A 24940-nucleotide genomic window follows, 5' to 3' on the forward strand; every position below is an offset into this window, starting at 1 on the left:
AATATATCACCGCATATTCTGAAGGAAAGTGCCAGAGAGTTGACACCTGCCTTGACATATTTTTTTAATACGAGTCTTGCACTTGGTCAAGTTCCTAAGGAGTGGAAGGAGGGCAAGATTGTGCCACTTCATAAAGGAGGTGATCGAACTCAAGCATCAAACTATAGGCCTATCTGTGTGTCAGATGTGGTTAAGTTGTTGGAGAAGCTTGTGAGAAATAGGATCCAGAGTTGGGTTGACAACAATGGTATAATCTTTGATGGACAGCATGGATTTGCTAAAGGAAGGTGATGTTTTAGTAATCTACTTATTTATTACAATAAAGTGACTGTTTCCTTGGACAGAGGAGAAGGATACACAGTATTATACTTGGATTTCGCAAAAGCTTTTGATAGAGTACCTCATGATAAGTTGACAGTCAAACTAGAGCAGATGGGGTTGGATATTAGATTAGTGTATTGGATTGGAGACTGGCTATCTGATAGGTATCAACAAGTTGTGTATGGGGGTGTGATATCCAGGAAAAGGAAAGTCACTAGTGGAGTGCCTCAGGGGTCTGTTTTAGGGCCATTACTGTTTAGCTTGTATATTAATGATATTGGCGAAGATTTGGATGGAGATATTCAGTTGTTTGCAGATGATGCAAAGTTGGAAAAAAACCATAAAGAGTAGTGAAGATGTTGTGGCCTTGCAAGAAGACTTGAATAAATTGAGCATGGAAATGGGGATGTGAGTGCAATGTTGCAAAATGTAAGGTTTTAAAATTTGGAAAACAAAGATGGGATGCAGAATTTATGCTTGGTGAGAATATATTGTTGGAGGTAGAGGAAATAAGAGATCTGGGGGTGATTGTGGATAAGGATCTAAAATTTAGGGGACACATTGCCAAAATTGTGAAGACAACACAAAGGCTTCTGGGAATGATGTGAGGGACACTGACTTGTAGAAGTAGGGAGATTCTTGTTCCGTTGTATAAGGCTTTGATTAGGCCACACATGGACTTGGTCGCCAGGTTTTCAGAAGGATGAAGAGATGTTGGAAAGGGTCTAAAGGCGACTGACCAAGGTAGTTTCTGACCTCTGGAATGTTGAGTATGAGGAAAGATTGAGAAGATGTAATTTGCAGAGTCTGGTGGAGAGGAGGAAGAGGGGAGATATGATAAAGACCTACAAGTTGGTAAGGGGTTGTTATAAGATCAATGGTGGAGAAGTTCTACAGAGAATAGTGGGAGATCAGGGGAGAACCAGAGGTCATCCCTGGAAACTGTATAAAGAGGGTGTGAGTAGGGGAGTGAGAGGCAGGTTTTTTCGTGCAGAGTTGTGAATGATTGGAATGCCTTGCCTGAGAGTGTGGTGTCTGCAAGGAGTTTGAGTGTGTTTAAGGCTCGGTATGATGAGATGTGTGTGTGATAAAAGGACCTTCCAGATGAGTTTTTGACTCCATGAGGTCTTGGGGTAATAATAATAATAATAATAATAATATATACAATATGTACGTCAAAATAAGATTGTTATACCATCATTTCAATTGAAGTTAACTGCATTTTAACTTCAAAAAGAGAGTCTTGGATTTGATCATCTTATCAAAGCATGTAATTATAAATGAGGTGGCAAATCTTCAAGCTGGTGAGAGTGACCCTGGTGTAATCACTTGGGTGGTGGCTAGTCATGTGAACACTTCCACGAAAAAGAGATATAAATGGGAACTATAAGGCTAGTGATCATGATAAACTCAGAAAACATCTGACAGCAATATCATAGAATGATAAGCATGGTGGAAAGGAGATCAGTGCTGCATAATTACTATTCAAGAATTATCTAGCAGAAGTAATGTGCAATTGTAATCCATTTGCATATTACAAGGGTCAGAAGGTTAAATAAGACAGGTATAAAATGAACAAATAAAGAGATGAGGCATGTAATCTGGAAGTAGAAGAGGACATTATGGAGGTAGCACAAGATGTGTTGTAATAATCATTTGTATGAAGAATAGAAAGAACAGACAAGGAACTTAACTTTCCCCACCATTACAAGGTTTGCATCTAAGGATGGGGAAAGTGCGTTATGAGTAGCAGTTAGCTAATGAGGTGGGGAAAAAAATTTCCCAGAGCTTCAAATTATAGGTATTCCTGGTGTCTAGTTATTAAAGTGTTGCAGAGGTTAGTAAAGATCAAGATTCAGAAATACGTTGAAACAGCAACATTCTCATTGATGGATAGCTGGGGTTTGTTAAAGAAGATCATGTTTTAGCACTCTACTTAGTTATTATAACAAGGTGACAAATGCATTAGAGAAAGGAGATGCACATACAATGTTACATTTAGATTTTGCAAAGGCTTTTGATAGGCTGTCACGTGTCAAGCTGTTACTTAAATTGGAATAGATGGGATTAGATATAGATTAGTGAGTTGGATAGGTGACTGGCCTACTTCTACATTTATTGTTATTATTATTATTAATACATCACACCTCCAGGGAGTCCAAAGACTCATCGAGGGAGGCACTCACTCCACAACTCTCCGTCTCCATCACTCAATCCACCAACTACAGCGAACCACATCATCTACACCAATGGCATCTACTGCCCACTACCACCACTAGTATTTTCAAAACAAATCACAAATATCCATGCTCACACAGCGGGATTCCAGCCCACAGCCTTTTGGCTAGAGAGTGGATACACTAACCACTCGGCCAACCAGGCCAGCGCAGTGTGAATTAAGGGAGATACAGAAGATGATTATGATGTAAAATCGTATATATCAGGTCCACCATTATTTGTTATCTATATAGATCATGTGATCAGGGAAAGTTGCATTAAACCTGATATCAAAACTGGAGAAATTTGATTCAGCTTTCTATATTATTCAGATTATGTTATACTACTAAATATATCAAGTCAAAATATTCAGGACTAAGTAATTGCTATAACAAACTTTGGTTTAAAAAACAGCAAATAAAGAGGCAACAGCTGCATATGAAAACATGACAGAAGCTCGTCTGGGATGCATGGTGTTATGTCATTAAATCCTATCGCCTTATTCACATCAAGATTATTCCTCAGATACCTTCTGCTCACTCACCATTAAGCCATCCTCAAATATATGTCATCAATATTGTTGAGATCAGAGCAGTTTATTAGAATTTCACACACTTCTATACATTTGTACTCATGCCAAGTTTTGGTGTGATGCAAGGAATATGTGCTTTTCCGAAAATTCTGTGCCGAGTATCCAGGCCAAGGTCAGAAAGGCCAAATTTACCATAGTTATCATTTGAGTTTCTTTTTCTAGATAGAAATCATGTGCCCACTCCAGGAGGAAAGGGATCCTTGGAAGAATTAAATAAGTTTAATTTTGCCATAAGTTTAAAGGTGTCATTAAGATTGTGTATGTGTAGTATTCAGTTTATTTTTTCTGATAACTCTTTAATATGTGGAATAGCTAAGAATTTATTGTTATCTAATTTATTTTTAGGTGCAATCTTATGAAGAGTTTTGCTGATAGTATTTCCTATAGCCAATTTTTAGCAAAATATTGCCGATAATACTTGTTCTGATATGCAAGCATTTTAGAATAAAATGCTTGCATATCAGAACAAGTATTGGGTAAATGATTGGAGCATTTCAGTTTTAATGTTGCAAGTGCAAGATCTTGAAATCTGGTAAGCAGGGTAGGAATGCAGTGTATACAATTAATGGAGAAATTTTGAAGGAGGTAAAGGAAATGAGAGATCTGGGAGCCATGGTGGACAGATTCAAAGTTTAAGGGTCACATTGCTGAAATTGTAATCATATCCCAACATATTATGGCAATAATGAGGAGGACATTGGTATGTAGAAGCAAAGAAGTTATGGTACCCTTTTATAAGGCTTTGATCAGGCCACATATGGACCACTGTGCACAGATTTAGTCACCTAGTTTTAGGGGGAATGAGGATGTACTGAGAGGGTCCAGAGAAGATTTACTAAGTTAGTGTCGAAGTCTATGGAATGTCAGATACAAGAATAGATTGAGGGAGTACAACTTACAGAGCCTTATGAATACCAGAAGAAGAGGGGATATGATTGAAATATATAAATTGGTGAGAGGTTGTTACCAAATTAACATGGATAAGATATTTCATGGAGTAGAGGGAGACAAGGGTATAAGTAGAGGCCATTCCTGGAAGCTGTGCAGGGAAGGTTCTTTGCATGGAGTGCATTGCCTGAGAGTGGGGGAGGGACCATGAATGGGTTTGAGATACAGTGTAATGATCTTTTTGCATGAGAGAATATAGACCACCCATGATGAGTCCTTTGACTCCATGGAAGTAAGATTTTTTTTTCAATCAATCAAACTTTATTATTTATATATAATATTTATAATAATATTTTTTAAATAATAATAATAATAACTGTTTACAAGGTATATTATTATAATATTAACAATGATGATTATTACAGTTTTTTTATTTTTTTTGCATTTTTACAGTATATATATATATATATATATATACACAATAACAATAGATATTTCTCTATATAATAATTTTTTTTTGAAAAATAATAATTTTTTCTATTATCATCATACAGAGCATTTACATATGCACAATTGAGACATATTACATTTTCTGCTATGTAAAAATTCTGCACATAGTTCAGAGTACTTTATTTCTTTTTAATATTTTTTCTTTGAATATAAATACACCTAGTTTTTTTCATATCAGTATCATTTATTATTATACACTGTATTGACATATACATTACAATAATTTGCACTCTATGATTATGAGGATTAGTTGAATGAGGCAGGCTAATTCCACCTACTTCGAAGGTAGGGTTAGCTTTCATGAAGAGAGTGGGATTAGCCTTCACTATTTATGTTGTTTGGTACTGTTTATGGATCGAATGTAGGCATTGGATGATGTTGATTTATAGTTCTGTTTCGAGTATGTTAATGATACCTCATTTTTGTGTTTGGTGGTGGTAAGAGTCTACCAGTATGTATAATGCTTATGCTAGGAAGTGAATGCTACACACTACTCAAAGATAGATGTGTGACAGATGTATCCAAAAATGGAAGAATGTTCTGACTTTCACTTTCAATGGTAAACTGTAGGGATTTGTGTTGTTTATTCAGAAGAATGGGAAAGGTATCTAAATGTTGGCAGCCAGGTGACTAGATAGTGAAAATATCCTCAAATGTATTTGAGCCAAACGTTGGGATCATGGCACTAAAGGAGCTTAATGATAATTTGTTTATAGCAAACCTCAGCCACTAATGCTGTATTATTAAAGTGAATAAGAATTTGATCTCTGGCAGTGTAAAACAGGACTGTAGCTTTGATGTTTTTTGTTTGTTTGTTTGTTTTGTTTTTCACCAGAGATCAGTAGAGTAATGGTTGACCAAATTAGTAATACTCTGGCACACTGTTTGAATTGAAATGTAACTTTTTTCTCTGCATATATATGTGTGTGTGTGTGTGTGTGCGCTCCAAATGATGATCTTAATTAATGAAGGTCAAAACATTGGGAAATTAAAGTTATTACTCCTAACACAGTAGAAGTCTCCATAATTTTACCACAATGAATGCTGATCATTGCATAACATTAAAAGAAGTAATCTAAGATGTAAATGTCACTTAGAATAGGAGAGGAAAGATTAGCAAAACAGATGTTTAATGTCAGGATGACAGGAGAAAAGAACAAGCAGACAGCCAAGTTATAGGTATATTGATGATGCAAGTAGTGCCTAGTAGAGAAAGCATGTCTAAAGATAATAAATCATAACTAACTTTATTATTAATTATTATTGTTATTATTATTATTACCCAAGACCCCATGGAGGTCCTATAGGAGGTCCTTTTATCATACACATAGCTCATCATACCATGCTTTAAACACACTCAAATTCTCTGCAGACACCACACTCTCAGGCAAGGCATTCCAATCATTTACAACTCTGCATTAAAAAAACCTGCTTCTCACCCCCCTACTCACACCCTCTTTATACAGTTTCCAGGGATGACCTCTGATTCTCCCCTGATCTCTCACCATTTTCTGTAGAACCTCTCCAGCACTGATCTTATAACAACCCCTTAATAACTTGTAGGTCTCTATCATATCTTCCCCTCTTCCTCCTGTCCACCAGACTCTGCAAGTTGCATCTTCTCAATCTTTCCTCATACTCAATATTCCAGAGGTTAGAAACTACCTTAGTCAGTCACCTCTGGACCCTTCCAACATCTCTTTACCCTTCTGAAAACCAGGTGACCAAATCTGGGCACAATAGTCCATGTGTGGCCTAACCAAAGCCTTATACAATGGAACAAGAATCTCCCTACCTCTACAAGTCAGTGACCATCACATCATTTCCAAAAGCCTTTGTGTTGTCGTCACAATTTTGGCTATGTCTCCCCTAAATTTCAGATCTTTATCCACTATCACCCCAGATCTCTTATTTCCTCTTTAACATCCCATTTTTGTTTTCCAAATTTTAAAACCTTACATTTTGCAACATTGAATTCATATCCCCATTCCCATGCCCAATCACTCAATTTATTCATGTCTTCTTTTAAGGCCACAACATCTTCTCTACTCTTCATGGTTCGTTCCAACTTTGCATCATCTGCAAACAACTGAATATCTCCATCCAAATCTTCACCAATATCATTAATATACAAGCTAAACAGCAATGGCCATAAAACAGGCCCCTGAGACACACCTGGATATCACTCCCCCATACACAAGTTGTTGAAACCTATCAGATAGCCAGTCTCCAATCCAATGCACTAATCTAATATCCAACCCATCCACTCTAGTTTGACTATCAACTTATCATGTGGTAATCTATCAAAAGCCTTTGCGAAATCTAAGTATATTACTGTGTATCCTTCTCCTCTGTCCATGGAAGCAGTCACCTTATTGTAATAAGTAAGTAGATTACTAAAACATGACCTCCCCTTTAGTAAATCCATGCTGTCCATCAAAGATTATACCATTGTTGTCAACCCAATTCTGAATCCTAATTCTCACAAGCTTCTCCAACAACTTAACTACAACACTTGACACAGAGATAGGCCTATAGTTTGATGATGTTTGATGCAATCTTGCCCTCCTTTCATTCCTTAAGAACTTGATCCAGTGCAAGACTCATATTAAAAAGATATGTCAAGGCTGGCGTCAACTCCCTGGCACATTCCTTCAGAATACGTGGTGATATATTATCAAGCCCCACAGCCTTATTTACATCTAGTTTGCTCAACTACCCCATACACCTCTTGTTCACTTACAGTCAGTCTCTTCCCCATCATCAACTGCTCTCAATCTCTCCATGAAGTCACATTCAAAAGATTGAAAGACCTTTATGAACTGCTCATTAAGTATCTCCACCCCGCCTTCTGCAACAGTTGTCTTTATACCATTTTCTCCAATCAATCTCATCCTTCCATATTCATTCTTTCTTTTGCTGGCTACATATCGAAAGAACTCCCTATTATTCTTTTTGGCTTCATTAGCTAACTGCTGTTCATACCTCTCTTTAGCTATTCTCACCAACCAAGTCACCCACCTTGCCTGGTCTTTGTAGTTCTCATGGAATTGGTTATTTCCACTTCTCTTATACTGCCTCCATAATGTCCTTTTTCTCTGTATCGCATTCTTAATATCTTTATTCATCCATTTCACACCTACCTTATTTAACCTTCTCACCCTTGGAATACATTTAGACATTGCATCTACTAGATAGTTTTTGAAAATCCCCCAAGCTGCACTGATTTCTTTTCCAGATAACTCCTTATTCCATGCTACACCTGCAAGCTGTCTCCTGAGCTCTTCATAATTACCCCCCCCCTTGTAGTTTATGTCTGCTTCTATATAAAAGGAAAGTATCCCCCCCCCCGCCCCACTGATCTGTATCCACGGCATGGTCTGCTATTCCAGAATGGCTGTAGCACAAGAAATGCACAACAAAGTTTCTGAGTTCCTCCAGATGAATGCTGGCTGCTCTTTCACTTTGTTGAAAGAAAGATAGCTGGCAGAAGTAAGGGATGTTATAGACTCCAGAATAATCTAAATGATGGAGAGGATCTATTAAGACATTCAGCAAGATTCCTTCACAACACACCCATAAAGAATACCAGTTAGATCCTGCATTTCAAACTCAGTCTGTGTTTTCCTTCCTGCTGATATGCCTGCTTGCACATGCTTAGTATATTTCATTGCACCCATAAAGATATCTTGGTGACCAAAGAAGAATACTGGTTTAATAATCTAATCAAATTTAGTTAATTATTACCTCTAGACATGTTGTTTTCTCCATCAACTTTTTTCTTCTTCATATTCATATGAAGAGATTATCCTTTTCAGTATACAGAAAACCTACCACAATGGGAAGATTTTTAAAAGCCACTTCACACCGTCATCCATTACAAAAGACAGGCATTATTAAAACATTATGAGACAGAGCATACAATATATCCAGCATATCAATTAAAAGGAATGCATTACTTGAGACAGAATTTCACACTCAATGGTTATGAATCCAAGCAGATCAACAAAATTCTTAATACACCTCCTGCAGCTCTTTTACTTAAACAAGATTTTAAGAATGCAATCACACTGCCTTGCATCAAGAATGTCACAGACAAAGTGGCTGTGTTGCTCCTTGAGTACAACATCAAAGTGCTTTTTTTACCTTTGCATAAAATCTCCAGATTCTTACATACACCAAAACCTCCAAATCAATGCATTTTATGAAACTCATTGCTCTTGTGGCATTTGTTATATAGGACAGACAGGAAAGTTGGGAGAGATCTGCATGTCTGAACACGTAAAAGACGTCAAAAAAAGAAGACAGCATAAATCAGGCTTGGCATCCCACACAACTACCACAGGCCATCAAGTAGTTTGGCAATAAACAAAAATGTAATGTATTGATCATAATTGTTTTACAAGTTTAAGAAAGCCTCACAAATACTAAAGATCCCCACACAATGCAAAATAACATCAAGGCTTAATCTTACATCAAGTCTGGTCTGTATTCATTAAAAATCTAACTGCCACGGACCTAGGATATGATGTGTGATGCCATAGAATCTGACAGCAACAACTAGCAATGTTTACATGCACACAGTAATGAAATTAATGTTTTTATTCTGGTTACTTATTTGCAGGTACCAATTGTGAAGTTCTGATAACATCTAATACGTGTAATTAACTGTTTCTATCTTTTGTTGTGTATAACATTTTGTTAGTACCCCTGATGATGTAAGTCTAATGACTTACAAAACTTGTAGGGTTACAATTGCTTATTTTTATTAAACTCGTTATTTAAATTAAAATGCAGTCTCAATACTGAAGCTTCCCACAGAATTGCTAAGCCACAGAAACTTACATTTTCAAATATAATATTAATTTGAAAGAAAACTGTCAATGGGAAGCTAATAATAATACCGATGTAATTATGTAGTACTAATTAGTGCTACCTGAGCACCCATTGATGGTAGTATCTAACAGGAATTGGAAGATTAATTCAGCACTAATTTTAATCAATGAATAGCTTATTAGGCTTACCTCGTGAGCTTTAAATTCTTTCCTAACAAAGAAAGTGCTTTTATCATCACTACTGGAAGACCACACTGTAATGAATCCCTTTGAGTTCCCGGTGAGAATACTGCCATCTGGAAGAAACTCCAGTGAGAGAATTCCTGTTTTCGTATGTTCCTATAATTAAATTTATATATATATATATAATTATATAAAGACCACTTAGAGAAAATATTGTTCAGTGAAAGAGTGAACATGAATAGTGAGGGGAAAAATGTGCTCGGTATTGCATGAAAGTATGGATGCATGCATGCACTGAACTGATTTTCATGTTGGGCTGTATATTGAACACTTTGTATTAGATGAGAGCTGGCTTAATTATATCAAGTTCCTTCTGTGCCAGGCAGGCATATTTTTAGAATGGGATATCAGTTTCATTTTTTTATTCAGTTGAATTTTGTGTAAAACTATATTTGTAAGTTGTTTTAAAGGCATAGAAATTGCAAAAGTAATGTTACAAGTAATAAAAAAACTGAGTGTTTGCTTTTTAGAGGTATTATGCATTACAGAAATTAATTGGTTTCTGTGCTTAGTGAAACAAACAGTATGCCTAATAAAATTTCCATTCGATGTAAATCATTTTCTATTCTGTAAATCATGCAGAAGACTTTAAGATACACAAAATCAACAAAAGAAAACAAAGGTCATTCATTTACAATTAACATTTTTTCTTCTAATTTTGAAGAATATGCTAGAACTGAAGTGAGAGCATATATTTTCTACAACTAAAGATTTTTTTTTATAGGAATATAAAAAAAAAGGTTGCTTTCTGAAAGGGATCTAGGATACTCTACTCATTGCAAGCATGCCCAAATTATCCAGCAATTCATTGAACTGTGATTATTTCTATAATAAACTTAGTTTAATCCTTTATCCAAGTGTGAACAAACAAAGTTTGCACCTGAAAGTATCTTCAGGACTGGGGTAAGGTGGTACAACACCAGGGCAACTCGTTGCAAAGGTGGAGAAAGATACCAACACTCCTATCTCAGTATCTCCTATAATGCAAAACACATCTCCTTGCGGATATGTCTAATGTTATGCATTAAGGGAAGGGCCACTATCCAGACTAGTTTCAACCTTTATTGAGGTCGAATGGGAGTTCGTGCCTTTCATCACTGGCCTCTTTAGATTTAAAAAAGTTGTGCTGAGAGTCAGCTTGATAGTGAGAGAGGAGGAGAAAGATAGAGTGGATAGCAGTAGATAGTTAAAAGAGGCCTCAGTCGATCTACTTGGCCTGACTTAAATGTCAGCACCAAGCAGATCTCCGACATTATCTCCCTCCATCCGTTCTTTTCAGCTTTCCCCGGTCAGTCACCTCTTCAGGTGTCTGCCTGAGGAAAGTGGGGAAAAACAAATGAAAGAAGCACCACATGAAAAAGAGGAACTAGTAAATAACATTAAAAATTACATATAACAATTTGTAAGAAACTAGGTAAATTCTGAAATTTCAACCTGAATGACCAGTTTAATACTGAGAAGAGCGGGGGCAGAGCCTGGCCTGGGTGATGCAGCCCACAAGGAGCTGCACCACCTCGGTGTAAGCCTTCGCAGCCCAGGTTCTCAGGATACCCCCTCCTGTGTGGAATAGACAGACCTTTTTTACAACAAAAATTCTAATCTGAAAGAGAACAAAAAGAAGAAAAAACAAACCAGAATTTTTTTTTTTTTTTTTTTTTTTTCTCCCCCGCTCTGGCAGATCGATACTAGGAGTCGACTGACTTGTTAGGCGAGGTTTAAATCCTCCTGCTGTCTATTGTTGTGGGTTTTAATGATGAGATCTGCTAATTTGTCTCCACGGACGTGGTTTAGCATGTGGAGGCCTCTGTGCAGTGCTAGTCCCACGTCGTCCTCTGCATCGATAAGACCAATGATCTTTTCAGGAGTGATTTCATCTATATTATCGACAAACACGTTGTTCCATTCTGCACTGACGACTCTTGGCCCGTTTTGTCCTGTGAGTATCAGTTGAATGTCTCCGAATGTTTCTATTGCTTTTCGTAGTCTCGCTGCCTCCTCGGGGAAATCTTTTAAAAGATGCAATATAGTTGCATTGGCCTTTGCATGAGGGAACTTTGTGGGTTCTGAAGTTGACTTTATATTTCCAACTTGTGCTGGACTTCCTTGTTTCGATTTTTTAATATTTACTTCTTCAGGGCTGGCTGGCCTCTTTTGTGTGGTTTCTGCATTGTTGATTTCCATATCTACTGCCTCCGTGTCCTCGTCTATTGTGACTGCAGTGATAGTTCCGTTTTGTTGGTGCTGCTGGTTATTTTCGGTTGCTACGTCTGTAGTGGCGGTTTGATCGGTGGCCAGTTCCTCCTGCCCTTCATCTCTCCTGGTTGCAGGCTTCTCCACTGGTGTACTTGGCAGTGTTTCGGAGGTGGCGGCATGATTCTTTGTTGTTCCCTCATGCGCAGCCTTCAGGGTGGGGAACTCATTCGGTTCTGCACCAATAACATTTTGGGCTGTTGTTTCCGTGTTGGGCGTAATAGTGCCTCCCAATTTTTTGGCCAGATTTCTGTCCGGACAGGTGTCTATTTTATGGCTCTTAATGCCGCATTTTAGGCATGCCGATTGGCACTGTGCTAGTGTATGACCCGCTGTTAGGCAGTTCTTACACTTTAACTTCGGGCACTGGGCCCCGAGATGAGTCAGGGCTCCACATTTAAAACATTGCCTCTTCACTCCCGGGTAACTCACCATTACCCTGGCCGATCCGATCATTACAAAATTCGGAACTTCTGTTTTCATCGTTAACGAGAACGTGACTTCCCCCGACATCCATTCAGGGTAGTCAGCATCTTTGCCTACTTGGACATCTCATACGGTTCCCCATTTCGAAAAGACTTGATTAATTATGTCGTTGCCTCCTTCTAGGTATTCCAGAGGGAATCGCTCTATTCTCATCTTTTTAGAGATGCTACCAATGACAAAAGGATGGCAAAGTTTCCCTTGACACTCAACCCCTTTGAGTAGTTTCTCCCTTGTTGTTGTATTTTTACAAACTACTTGATATCTGCCACCCCCATAGGGGGTAAAGCCAGAAATATTATCTGCCCCTACGCAGTCAATTAGCGCTTTCGCAAACGTCCTCTTGTGTACACTTGCGTCGATTTCGAACCCGAGGGTTCTTACTCTCGGTAGAGCCGGACATACTTCAAAAAAAAGGGAAGAGTAGACCCTTGTACAATCCGAGTCCACAAAAGGACAGACCTATAGAAAAGGCCAAGCTTTCCCTGTTTGCAGATAAGAAAAACCTGTTAAACTTAGGTACAGGGGGAACACAAAGAACCAAAGAAGAAAAAAGAGACAAAGGGTTCTTACCAAGGCAGCAGGACTGTAATAGGAGCTCTCTCTCGGGGTCTGGAAACTGGAATCCAAGGCTGGGATACTTTCACTGCAGAGCTGGAACATGGAGCTTTCTCTCGGGGTCTCATCAGTGGGAGCTAGGCTAGACAGGCCCAAGTGGAGATACCAGGCAGAAGCATTAGCAGGTCATCTCTACCTATAGGAGTTGCCAAATGGTGTGCCACCCTTTTTTAATAAATTACTCTGGATTTAGAGAAAGATGTTGAAAGTTTATTTTTCACTTGGTTAGAGTATAATAAAATTAGTTTAATCCTTTATCCAAGTGTGAACAAACAAAGTTTGCACCTGAAAGTATCTTCAGGACTGGGGTAAGGTGGTACAACACCAGGACAACTCGTTGCAAAGGAGGAGAAAGCTACCAATACTCCTATCTCAGTATCTCCTATAATGCAAAACACATCTTCTTGTGGATATGTCTAATGTTATGCATTAAGTCTGGGTAGTGGCCCTTCCCTTAATGCATAACATTAGACATATCCGCAAGGAGATGTGTTTTGCATTATAGGAGATACTGAGATAGGAGTGTTGATAGCTTGCTCCACCTTTGCAACGAGTTTCCCTGGTGTTGTACCACCTTACCCTAGTCCTGAAGATACTTTCAGGTGCAAACTTTGTTTGTTCATACTTGGATAAAGGATTAAACTAATTTTATTATACTCTAACCAAGTGAAAAATAAACTTTCAACATCTTTCTCTAAATCCAGAGTAATTTATTAAAAAAGGGTGGCACACCATTTGGCAACTACTATAGGTAGAGATGACCTGCTAATGCTTCTGCCTGGTATCTCCACTTGGGCCTGTCTCCCACTGAAGAGACCTCAATAAAGGTTGAAACTAGTCTGGGTAGTGGCCCTTCCCTTAATGCATAACATTAGACATATCTGCAAAGTGATGTGTTTTGCATTATAAGAGATACTGAGATAGGAGTGTTGGTAGCTTTCTCCACCTTTGCAATGAGTTGCCCTGGTGTTGTACCACCTTACCCCAGTCCTGAAGATACTTTCAGGCGCAAACTTTGTTTGTTCACACTTGGATAAAGGATTAAACTAATTTTATTATACTCTAACCAAGTGAAAAATAAACTTTCAACATGTGATTATTTCATATACTGGTGCTAATGTTAAACTGAGAGGATTGGCAACTATATCCTCTACATAAACTATACATGGTGAAAGAATTGATAGTAGTAGCAGGAACAAATGATTTGAAAGGAGACAAAATGGCTATGAGAGAGGATTTGAAGGAATTACTTGAGGTAGCAAAAGAGAAGAGTGAGAGAGTTAGGATGGCAAGTCTGTTCCCATGGTATGACAGTGAAGAGGATAGAAGGAGGGCCATAATTGCTAATGACTTTATGTGCGGATTATGCAGGAGGAGTAGTGTGGAATTTGTGGATGTGTGGAGTGAGTTTGATGGGCAAAAGGATTTATATAAGATGGATGGTTTGCATTTGATGGATTTGGTGTACGGAGACTTGAAAAGGTGTTGCTGAATGAAGCGGAAGTGGATGTTCACAATCTAGGTAACTAGAGTTATTAAGGGGGGGGGAATAGATATGTAGACTTTAGGGAGACAGTTGAGTGTATGAATGTGTGTAATATGCCTGAGTGAGTAGGAAGGACAACAAATCAGAATAGGATAGTTAGTATAAGGCATCAAAATAGGGATGGGACAAATGGGCTTCTGCAATTCATGTATACGAATGCCAGAAGTATTACGAACAAGAAGGAAGGAAGAATTTTTTGGCCTTGATTGGCATTTCCAGGCCACAGGTTATTGGCATTAGTGAAACATGGCTGACAGAAGATGATATAGCTAGTGGGATTGAATGTGAGGGACATAGTGTGTTCAGGAGTGACAGGGAGAATAAAATGGGGGAGGAGTGTTATTGATGATAGCTGATGAGCTGCAGCCAAGGAGAATAAAAGTTGAACTGCAGGATAGAGAAAAGAGCACATTTGAGGCTATTTGGTGTGAGATTGAGGCTAGCAGAACAAAATATACAATTGGGTGCTGCTATAGACCAAGTGATGGAACAGATGGTAGAGATAGTATGCATAAACAAATAGAAGAAATGAGTGGAAGGAGGGTAATTATTATGGGAGATTTCAACTATGGTAACATTGATTGGAAGGAGGAGAGGACACATTGGAGGAAGGAATTGGATTTTATGCGGTTATTAAGGGATAACTATCTGTGACAGCATGTAATGGAAAATACTAGGGGTCAGAGAGTGCTTGACCTAGTAATTGCATCTGAGAATTTGGCTGCAATGAATATGACCACGTTGCCACCAATTGGTGAGAGTGATCATAGGGTCTTGACTTGGGAGGTGGCTAAAAGTGTGGAATTTACAATTAAGACAGGATACATGTGGAATTATCGGGCTGGTAAGTATGACAAGCTTAGGAGTTTGATTGGTTCAGTGCCATGACATGTAAAACTGCAAGGTCAGGCCACATATTTACAGCAGTAAATATGTGGCCTGACCAATGCCTTATACAAAGGAACCATAACCTCTTTCAAAATTTCTATATTAATTGTATACACTGCATCCCAATCTTGCCTACCAAATTTCATGACCATGCACTTTGTGCAACGTGAAACTGAATTGCTCCACTAATTTGCCTTCTGCAAGGCCACATCTGCTCTACTTCCTATAGTGCTTCCTAACTTTATATTATCAGCAAACTGCTACATGTTTCCAGTTCCCTGTGACATTCCACTCTATTTGTTTATTTATTCTTCCATTTCGATGGTAGATGATCTTCCTGTCTGTCCATAGTAGTAGGCCAACTTGCAGGAATAAGGAACTCTATATACACCTGGAACTGAGAGGGGACGGAATTTGTCTTTAGTGGAGTTAATAAGAGTAGCTAGTTTTAAGTGGAGCTTGAAAGTGGTGCAAAGATTGTATATCCTGAGTTCCAGTTGAAAACATAGCATCATATTCTTTGTGATTGTCAGCATGAATTTGTTAAAGGTTGGGTTTTACAAACTTGATTAATTTTACAAGGGAGATGCATATACAGTGGTATACTTAGATTTGCAACAGCTTTTGATAGATTGTCACACCATAATTTGATTATGGTGTGACATGGAAGGAAGGTTAAAGGAAGATTCTGTTTTACAAACTCAATTATATACTATAATGCATTACTAAAACTAGTCACTAAACTGAAGCATATGGGACTGGATGATAGACTAGTGAGTTGGATAGGTATCAGCAAGTTGTGTATGCGCAGGGTGATACATCATCCACGAAGATGAGCAATCATGCAGATGTAGCCTTACAGATGGACTTAAATAGATTGTATGAGTGGGCAACGGTATGGCACTGTCAATTGAATGTTGCCAAGTGTAAGGTTCTGAAATTTGGTAGGCAACAATCAAATGCAAAGTATACACTTGGTGGTAAAATTTTAGAAGTTGAGAAGATAAGAAGCCTTGGATTGGTGGCTGACCAGGATCTGAAGTTCAGAGGTTATTCACTGCACAAGTTGTAAAGGCATCACATTAGATGACGAGGAGGACCTTAACTTGTAGAAATAAAGACCTAGTAATTGCATCTGATTCCATTGTATAGGGCCTTGATCAAGACTCATATGGATTATTATGCATAGATTTGGTCCCCATGGTTTTTATGGTGATGAGGATATGTTGGAAAGGTCCAGAGAAGACCGACTATGGTCAAAACTGGTATTTGGGGATGCAGGATAAGCGGACATATTAAGGGAATGCAGTTTGCAAAGCTTTGTAAATAAGAGGAAGAGAGAGATATGATTGAGACATTGCACCTAGATGAAGTTGAATTGTTCAGGATATTAAAAATCTTGATTCCAGTACATGAGATTAGATGAGATGAGATATGTTGTATATTATGCGAATGGATAAGACAGTTATCAGTGCTTCTCCAACCAAGTTGTTTTAATTTAAGTCTCAGCATTTGTATAGTCTCAGGAGAGCAGAGGTAGTAAATCATTTTTCTTATTATTGACATCAGCCTCCATGGAGTCATAAGGATTCATCATAGGAGGTCCACTCTCTCATGCAAAAAGATCAAAAAATGTGCCTTAAACCCACTCCAATGTCTGCATTCACTGCACTTTCAAACAATGCATTCCTCTTACCAGCCACTTTCCATGGAAAGGAGAAACTCACCTTGCTTGTCACACCCTCCTCCACAAAAAATTTCCTTCAATTAATCTGGTAAAATGTCAACTTTATTTTGTTTTCATCTGCATAACATTGAGAAGTCGGGAGGATGTTAAATGCTATATATTGTCATGTTTCTGGATTCTACAAAGGCATTTGAAAGTTACACACACATGAGAAGTTGATATTTAAGTTGTATCATTTGGGTTATTATTATTTATATGGGTATGCCATGCAGTCAAAAGACTCATCGCTAGAGTCTCACACTATCCAATAACACAATACCTATTATACATCTTAAAATTATTCACTGTTAGGGCACTTAAAACTACCTCTGGCAATCTATTCCACACATTCACCACTCTCCAAGTAAAGAACCTAATCTGCACTTTCTAACTCTAAGACAACTTCTAAGTGTGAATGCTCGTTTTCTCCCTACTTCCCATGTATTGAATAATTTCTTTTCCATCAATCTTATATGGAATCCTTTTAGCAACTTTTAAGTCTCTATTATATCCCCTCGCCTCTGATTGTCACCTAAACTCTGCAACTCACACCCTCTATCCTAATAGGGAACATTCCACAGACCTGTCAGGAGCTTTGTCACTCATCCCTGAATCCTCTCCACGAGATCTTGGTCTTCTAGGCATGCAAGTGACCAAATGTGGCTGAATCATAGCCTTATAAAGAGGGAGAATAACCTTCCTATCTTCACTTGTCAGTGTGTTTTTCAACATTCAAGTAATCCTCTGAGCTATTTTGCCAACTCTTGCAATGTGCCCTCTGAATCTGAAATTCAGAGGGCACATTGCAATCCATCATCACCCCCCACCCCCCACCCCCAGATCCCTAGCATGCTCAGTTTCATGTAATCTAGTACCATCAATATGATAAGATGATAAATAGTATGTAACTCCTCATTCCAAAGTGCAAGGACCTCCTAGATGAGTCTTTGACTCACTCATCTAGGAGGTCCCTCTGTCATACACACAGCTCATCATACCATGCCTTAAGCACATTCAAATTCTCTAAACAATAAATTACACAATAACCACAGTAATTAACTTTAATGAAATGAAAGTACAGATATTTTGTACTGAAAATAACAATACATAGTCAGTGCGTAGAAACAAGCAAATCAAAGAAGCCCTTTCATATTGGCCAAATCTGAATTAGAACAACTGTATCTCTCTCCCAAACGTTTGGGGGATTCTTCTTTTATGTAATCATCGAAAATAGTTTTTAATAATATTAATTTCTAGCATGCAGAAACAGTTTTTAATTGGAAAACCACTGACTGCTGTATGTACCTTGTATTCCCGTTACTTTGATTTGCATGTTTCTACGTACTGATGATATACTGTTATTTTCGGTACGAAATATCTGTACTTTCATTTCATTAAAGTTAATTACTGTGGTTATCATGTAATTTATTGTTTATAGTCATGCCACAGGTACTTTTAAAGATTGGATTCAAGTTCTCTGCAGAAACTACACTCTCAGGCAAGGCATTCCAATCATTCATAACTCTGCATGCAAAAAACCTGTTTCTCCCTCCTTTGTTCACACCTTCTTTATACAGCTTTCAGGAATGACCTCTTGTTCTCCTCTTTTCTCCCACTATTTTAAGAAAAACCTATTCAACATTGGTAACCCCTTACCAACTCGCATATCTCTCTCATATCACCCCATCTTCCTCCTATCCACTAGACTGTCCACTAGATTGATCCTATAACAACACTTAACAACTCATACATCTCTCATATCACCCCCCCCCCTTCCTCCTATCCACTAGACTGCAAATTGCATCTTCTCAACCTTTCCTCATATTCAAAATTCCAGAGATAATAAACTACCTTAGTCAGTCATCTCTGGACCATCTCCAACATCTCAAGTTCCTTATACAATTGGATTGTAATTCGTTCTGATAGATATCAGGGATTTGTATTATATGGGGAGCAGTATCAGGAATAGATTGGTTATGAGTAGAGTTCCAAAGTTCAGTACTGGACTGCTAATGTCTTTATGCTAATGATGTTGTCCCTGCATTACAGATATTCAGCTGTTTTCGGATAACTTGAAGCTTGGAAGGGTTATTAGTAATAGTGTTGATGTTGTGGTTCTTCAGGAAGATTTCAATAAGGTGGAAAGGTTGGCAAATTCATGGGCATGTCCATTTAACACAGCTAAATGCAAAGTTTTGATATTTGGAATCTAGAGATGGAATATTTCATACTCACTGGAAGTTTTATTGGAGGAATTGCAAGCAGCAAGGGATCTTGGAGTAATAGTAATTAATTAAAATTTGAAGTCCATAGGGCAAATTGCAAAAGTTATGACGACTCCTTAGAGGATCGGCTGAGTATTGAGAAGGAGGTTACCAGCAAAGATAAAAGAGTGTTTGTGACTCCATTGTATAGCGCCCTTATTAGACCACATGTGAATTATGGTGTCCAAAGCTGGCAACTGAGATTTATACATGATAATGTACTCTTAGAGAAGGTATAGAGGTAGATAACAAAAATAATGTCAGGACTGTATAATATTGGCTATGAGGATATACTAAGGGCATGCATACTTCAGCCATGTGGATAATGATGATGATAGTGGTGGGAGGGAGTTGAGAACTTATCAAGGGAGCCAGGGCCGGCCATCTCAGGGTGCAGTGGGTGCAATACACCCGGGCCCCACGATCGAGTGGGCACAGTCGGTACACAATTGCGGAAACATATATTTTTTTTTTTCTTCTTCTAATTTCGCTTATAACTAAAGGGATTTCATCGACAGGATTTTAGGGGCCCCCCCGGTAATAATAATATCTCTGTTTTTCTATTATATTAGTGTTTTGTGTTCAGTAAAGTTATGTTAACCTGTTATATTTCGAATGTGTTTTTTTTTTTGTTTTGTTTTCCTGTGCCAAAATCATTTGCAAGTAAGAGGTTTTACAATACATTTATTTCGAATCCTTTAATTTTTACCTTTGAAAAATATTTTAGGGCCCCAAAAGGTTTCTTGCACCCGGACCCCTTTACAGAGAAGGCCGGTCCTGAAGGGAGCAAAGAATCATCCACACCAGCTGTCATACATTTTCTTGAACTCATTCATGCCACCTACAATCCTGACCTCTAAAAGGCAAAATCTCTTCCAATCATGCATCACTCTATGAGAGAAAAATCTAGCTCTCATTCTTTAATTAACTGCACTCATTCTAACTTCCATGGTTGTCTTCTCATCTTCTCCTCACCCTCCATAAAATAAAAAAAAGTCCATTTACTGGTATCCAGTATGGCCCTTTCAGAAATGTCTCAGTCATATAACCCCTCTTTCTCATGTTTATTAGTGTTTGCAGTAATACAAATTCTCAATGTGTCTTCATAATCTGTATTCTACAGATCCTGAAATCATATTTAATGTTCTTCTTTGCATTCCCCACCCCACTATCAGCATCACCAAGGAAATCAGAAGATCCAACCCACACTCATAATATTCCAAGTAAGGTCCTATCAATGTCTTCTAAAGAGGTAAAAGACTTCCTTATAGTTACAGACAAGGATCCTTTCATCACTGCAATTATTCTCAGAGTTGTATTTGCATTCTTTGCTACATGACCTCTGAATTTCAACTTCCCATGTACTAAACCTCCAAGGTCCATAGCCTGATTGTCTTTACAACAGTTTTACAAATTACAACAGCTTTGGTAGCATAATTTCACGAATATCTCATAACACCAAAGTGCATGACGTTATGCTTACTAACATTGAACTGATAGTAATTTTAACATGTCAACAATTCCAAATTACTGAAATCATTCTGAAAGTGCTGGATATCAGATGTATTCCTGATAACCCACCTATCTTTGCATCATCAACAAATAGCTGTATGTCACCTGTGAAATCCTTTCCAATACTGTAATGTAAACAATGACCCAAGGATTGATCCCTGTGGTACACTACTGATCACCTTAAATGTTGCAGATTTACATGTCCCCATACACCACTTTTTGATATCTGTAAGTCAGTCAATTCACTTATCCAAAATAATAATTTATAATCCAATCCCTCCATCTTATGTAACAGCTGAATGTTTCATGCTGAATCTTGTTATAAGTTAGAGCAAAGCCCAAAAGTATTATGGTATATCTATTCCCCTGGACCACCACAATAGTAATATTATTACAAAATGTGAGCAAGTTGCTCAAACGTGACCTTCCCTTGGTAAATCCACACTGCAGTATAGATTTCCTGTTAGCCTATTTTTGTCCCTGATAGCTGTTACTAATTTTTTCAAAATCTTCACCACCAATAGAGATACTAACAGGTGAAGAGGTAGATGATACATCTGCCTTTTCACCCCTTTTGCAATATAGAATTATCATACATTCTTTCGATTCCTCTGGAAGCTTCCCTGTTCTGAGGCTCTAGCCTGGTCTAACGAACAGCCAGTTTAGCTGAATACTCTTTTAGCAGCTGTACTAAGATCCAAAGCTGTTGCATATTCTTATTCAGTTTATGCAACAGCTTTAGTACCCCTTCCTCATACACCTGAGTTTCCTTCATCTAGTGAAGAGGTAGTAATGAGCTCAATATTACATACACCAGATTAGTAGCTTATAGCAAAATAGGACTCATTAATTGCACAATCTTTTCTACATCTGCCACACATGTGGCATCTACATTTGATAGCATACTCAAGTTTTTTTGTTTTTTTTTTAACTTAAAGCATAACAAGAAAATTTTTTGGAGTTATCATGGAGGTTTAATGGAATATTTATAGCACTAAAGAAAGATTAAAACTAATTTTAATGCTTCCAATATAAACAAAATCGAAAGAATAAATGATGGCGAAAGTTCGACGCATGTTGGACCGAAAGTACTGAAACAAAGAAAGATGAATGAAAGTAAAAGTGAGAAGAATGATAGCGAAAGTTGGACGCATGTTAGTCCGAAAGTACGGAAACAAAGAAAGATAAATGAGAGTGAAAGTGAGAAGAATGATAGTGAAAGTTGGACGTATGTTGGACCGAAAGTACGGAAACAAAGAAGGATGAATGAGAGGGAATGTGAGAAGAGAGGGTCGAGAGTTAGAAAGTTAGAAAGATTTAATGATAGAGAGAATGTGTCGCGAGGTTCGGAAAGTGAATTAGATTGGATGAGGCAAGAAATGAAATGGATGCGGAATGAAATTAAGAGAATTCAGGTCAAAACTATTAAAATAAATCATGATGGCATGAAAGAGTTAACGAAAGATGAGCGAGTGGCGTTGTATGGCGACTCCATTATTAAAGGTGTACTAGAGGATAAAATGCACAAGGTATGTTTTCCAGGTGGTAAAATAAGTAGAGTGATTGAGGCATTGGATATGAGGCGGGAGCGAGCAAAAGAGTTAATTGTATTAATTGGTACAAATGATTTGAGAGAGAACAAAGAGCATGTCAAAATGAATGTCAAGAGACTGCTTGGAAAGATAAAAGAGAATAGTGTGACAGGAAGGGTGGTCAGTGTGTTGCCTAGGTATGATTGTGGTGAAATGAGGCGGAGAGCAAGGATTATGAATGGTATTCTGGCTGAAATGTGTGAGGAGATGGGTGTACAGTTTGTTAATGTGTGGAATGAGTTTGAGGGACGAAGTGAGCTGTATGGGAGCGATGGACTGCATTTGAGTGGTTATGGTGTGAGTCGCTTGGAGAGACTGCTGCTGGAAGGTAGAGAAGTGAATAGAGAAAATGAATCAGATCGAGAGGGGAGTGATGTGGAAGAGCAGGAGAGTAAGACAGGAGAGATTGAAGAAGTGGAAATGAATGGAGAGGTGAGTGGTATGAGTATAGAAAATGAGAGAATGGGTGTGCAAGAGGAGCAGGGAAACGGGGAGGCCCAGGGAGAACAGGGATACACAGCGTGAGAAAGGTGGATGCTCCAAGAGGAGGTGAGAGCATGTGTAGGCAGGAAAGTAATGGGATGACCAGGGATCAAGAGGAAACAGATGTTGTTGCAAAGGGTTCTAAAATGAAGAAGCAGAAAGAGAAATGGCCCCAGTCCAGCATGGAGAGAGCACATCGAGTGAATGGTATCAGTGGAACTAGCTGTAGATCCAGAAATGAGTTGTTGTGTTTGTATACCAATGCTAGAAGCATAAGAAACAAGGCGGATGAAATGGTTGCACTAATTGTGTCTGTGTACCCAGAGATTGTTGGAATAAGTGGTTAGATGAGGACGACATCCTGACATGAATAGAGATGGAAAGGTATGATGTGTTTCGTGAGGATAGAAGGGATAAAAAGGGAGGGGGGGGGGTGCTATTGATGATAGAGAAAGAGTTATGTCCATACAAGGTAGAGATGCAAGAGGGAAATAGGGCCAGTGGTTTTGAGGCAGTATGGTGTGAGATAGAGGTGAATAGAATCAAATACTTGGTGGGATGTTGTTATAGACCTGGTAATGTGGATGGTGGTGATAGTGAAATGTATAGTCAAATAAGCCAAGCAAATAAGAAAAGGGTGATCATTATGGGTGATTTTAATTATGGCAATATAGACTGGATTGAAGAGATAGCGACTGGAAGTAAAGAAAATGAGTTTCTTGAGTTTTTGAGGGATAACTACCTCAGACAGTATGTAACAGAGGGCACACACGAGGATTAAGGGTCTTGGATTTGGTCATCTCATCGGAGGATGTAATTATAAATGAGGTGTCAAATCATCCACCAATTGGTGAAAGTGACCATGAGGTGATTACCTGGGTGGTTGCCAGCAGTGTAAGGACCCCTGTGAAAAAAGGGTATATGTGGAACTACAAGGGGGGTGATTATGAAGAGCTCAGGAGACAGCTTGCAGATGTAGCATGGAATGAGGAGTTAGCTGGAAAAGAGATCAATGCAGCTTGGGGGATTTTCAAAAACTATTTAGTAGATGCAATGTCTAAATGTATACCACGGGTGAGAAGGTTAAATAAGGTAGGTGTGAGATGGATGAATAAAGAGATTAAGCATGCAATACAGAAAAAAAAGGCATTGTGGAGACAGCATAAGAGAAGTAGAAGTAACCAATTTCATGAGGTCTACAAAGACCAGGCAAGGAGGGTGACTTGGTTGGTGAGAGTAGCTAAAGAGAGGTATGAACAGCAGTTAGCTAATGAAGCCAAAAAGAATCCTAGGGAGTTCTTTCGATATGTAGCCAGCAAAAGAAAGAATGATTATAGAAGGATGACATTGATTGGAGGAAATGGTATAAAGACAGCTGTTGCAGAATGTGTTGTGGAGATACTTAATGAGCAATTCATAAAGATCTTTCAATCTTGTGAATGTGACTTCATGGAGAGATTAAGAGCAGTTGATGATGGGGAGGAGAGACTGACTGTAAGTGAGCAAGAGGTGTTTGGGGAGTTGAGTAAACTAGATGTAAATAAGGCTGTGGGACTTGATAATATATCACCACGTATTCTGAAGGAGTGTGCCAGAGAGTTGACACCTGCCTTGACATATTTTTTTAATACGAGTCTTGCACTTGGTCAAGTTCCTAAAGAGTGGAAGGAGGGCAAGATTGTGCCACTTCATAAAGGAGGTGATCGAACTCAAGCATCAAACTATAGGCCTATCTGTGTGTCAGGTGTTGTGGTTAAGTTGTTGGAGAAGCTTGTGAGAACTAGGATCCAGAGTTGGGTTGACAACAATGGTATAATCTTTGATGGACAGCATGGATTTGCTAAAGGGAGGTCATGTTTTAGTAATCTACTTACTTATTACAATAAAGTGACTGCTTCCTTGGACAGAGGAGAAGGATACACAGTAATATACTTGGATTTCGCAAAGGCTTTTGATAGAGTACCTCATGATA

General features: G+C 38.4%; 1 protein-coding gene across 4 annotated transcripts in view; it reads right to left on the reverse strand.

The window, feature by feature from the left end:
* The window catches only part of LOC150105326 (echinoderm microtubule-associated protein-like CG42247), a 375243-nt gene that overhangs the window by 120496 nt on the left and 229807 nt on the right, over positions 1 to 24940 (reverse strand). For all 4 annotated transcript variants that reach the window (XM_090394708.1, XM_090394707.1, XM_090394705.1 and 1 more), the window contains one exon: positions 9553 to 9702. In XM_090394708.1, coding sequence (XP_090250834.1) covers positions 9553 to 9702 — 150 coding nt within the window. The remainder of the gene's footprint in view (positions 1 to 9552; positions 9703 to 24940) is intronic.

The sequence above is a fragment of the Typopeltis vanoorti genome, chromosome 6 (genome assembly GCF_054136105.1).
Source record: "Typopeltis vanoorti isolate ZY-2024b chromosome 6, IOZ_Tvanoo_1.0, whole genome shotgun sequence".
Lineage (NCBI taxonomy): Eukaryota > Metazoa > Arthropoda > Arachnida > Uropygi > Thelyphonidae > Typopeltis > Typopeltis vanoorti.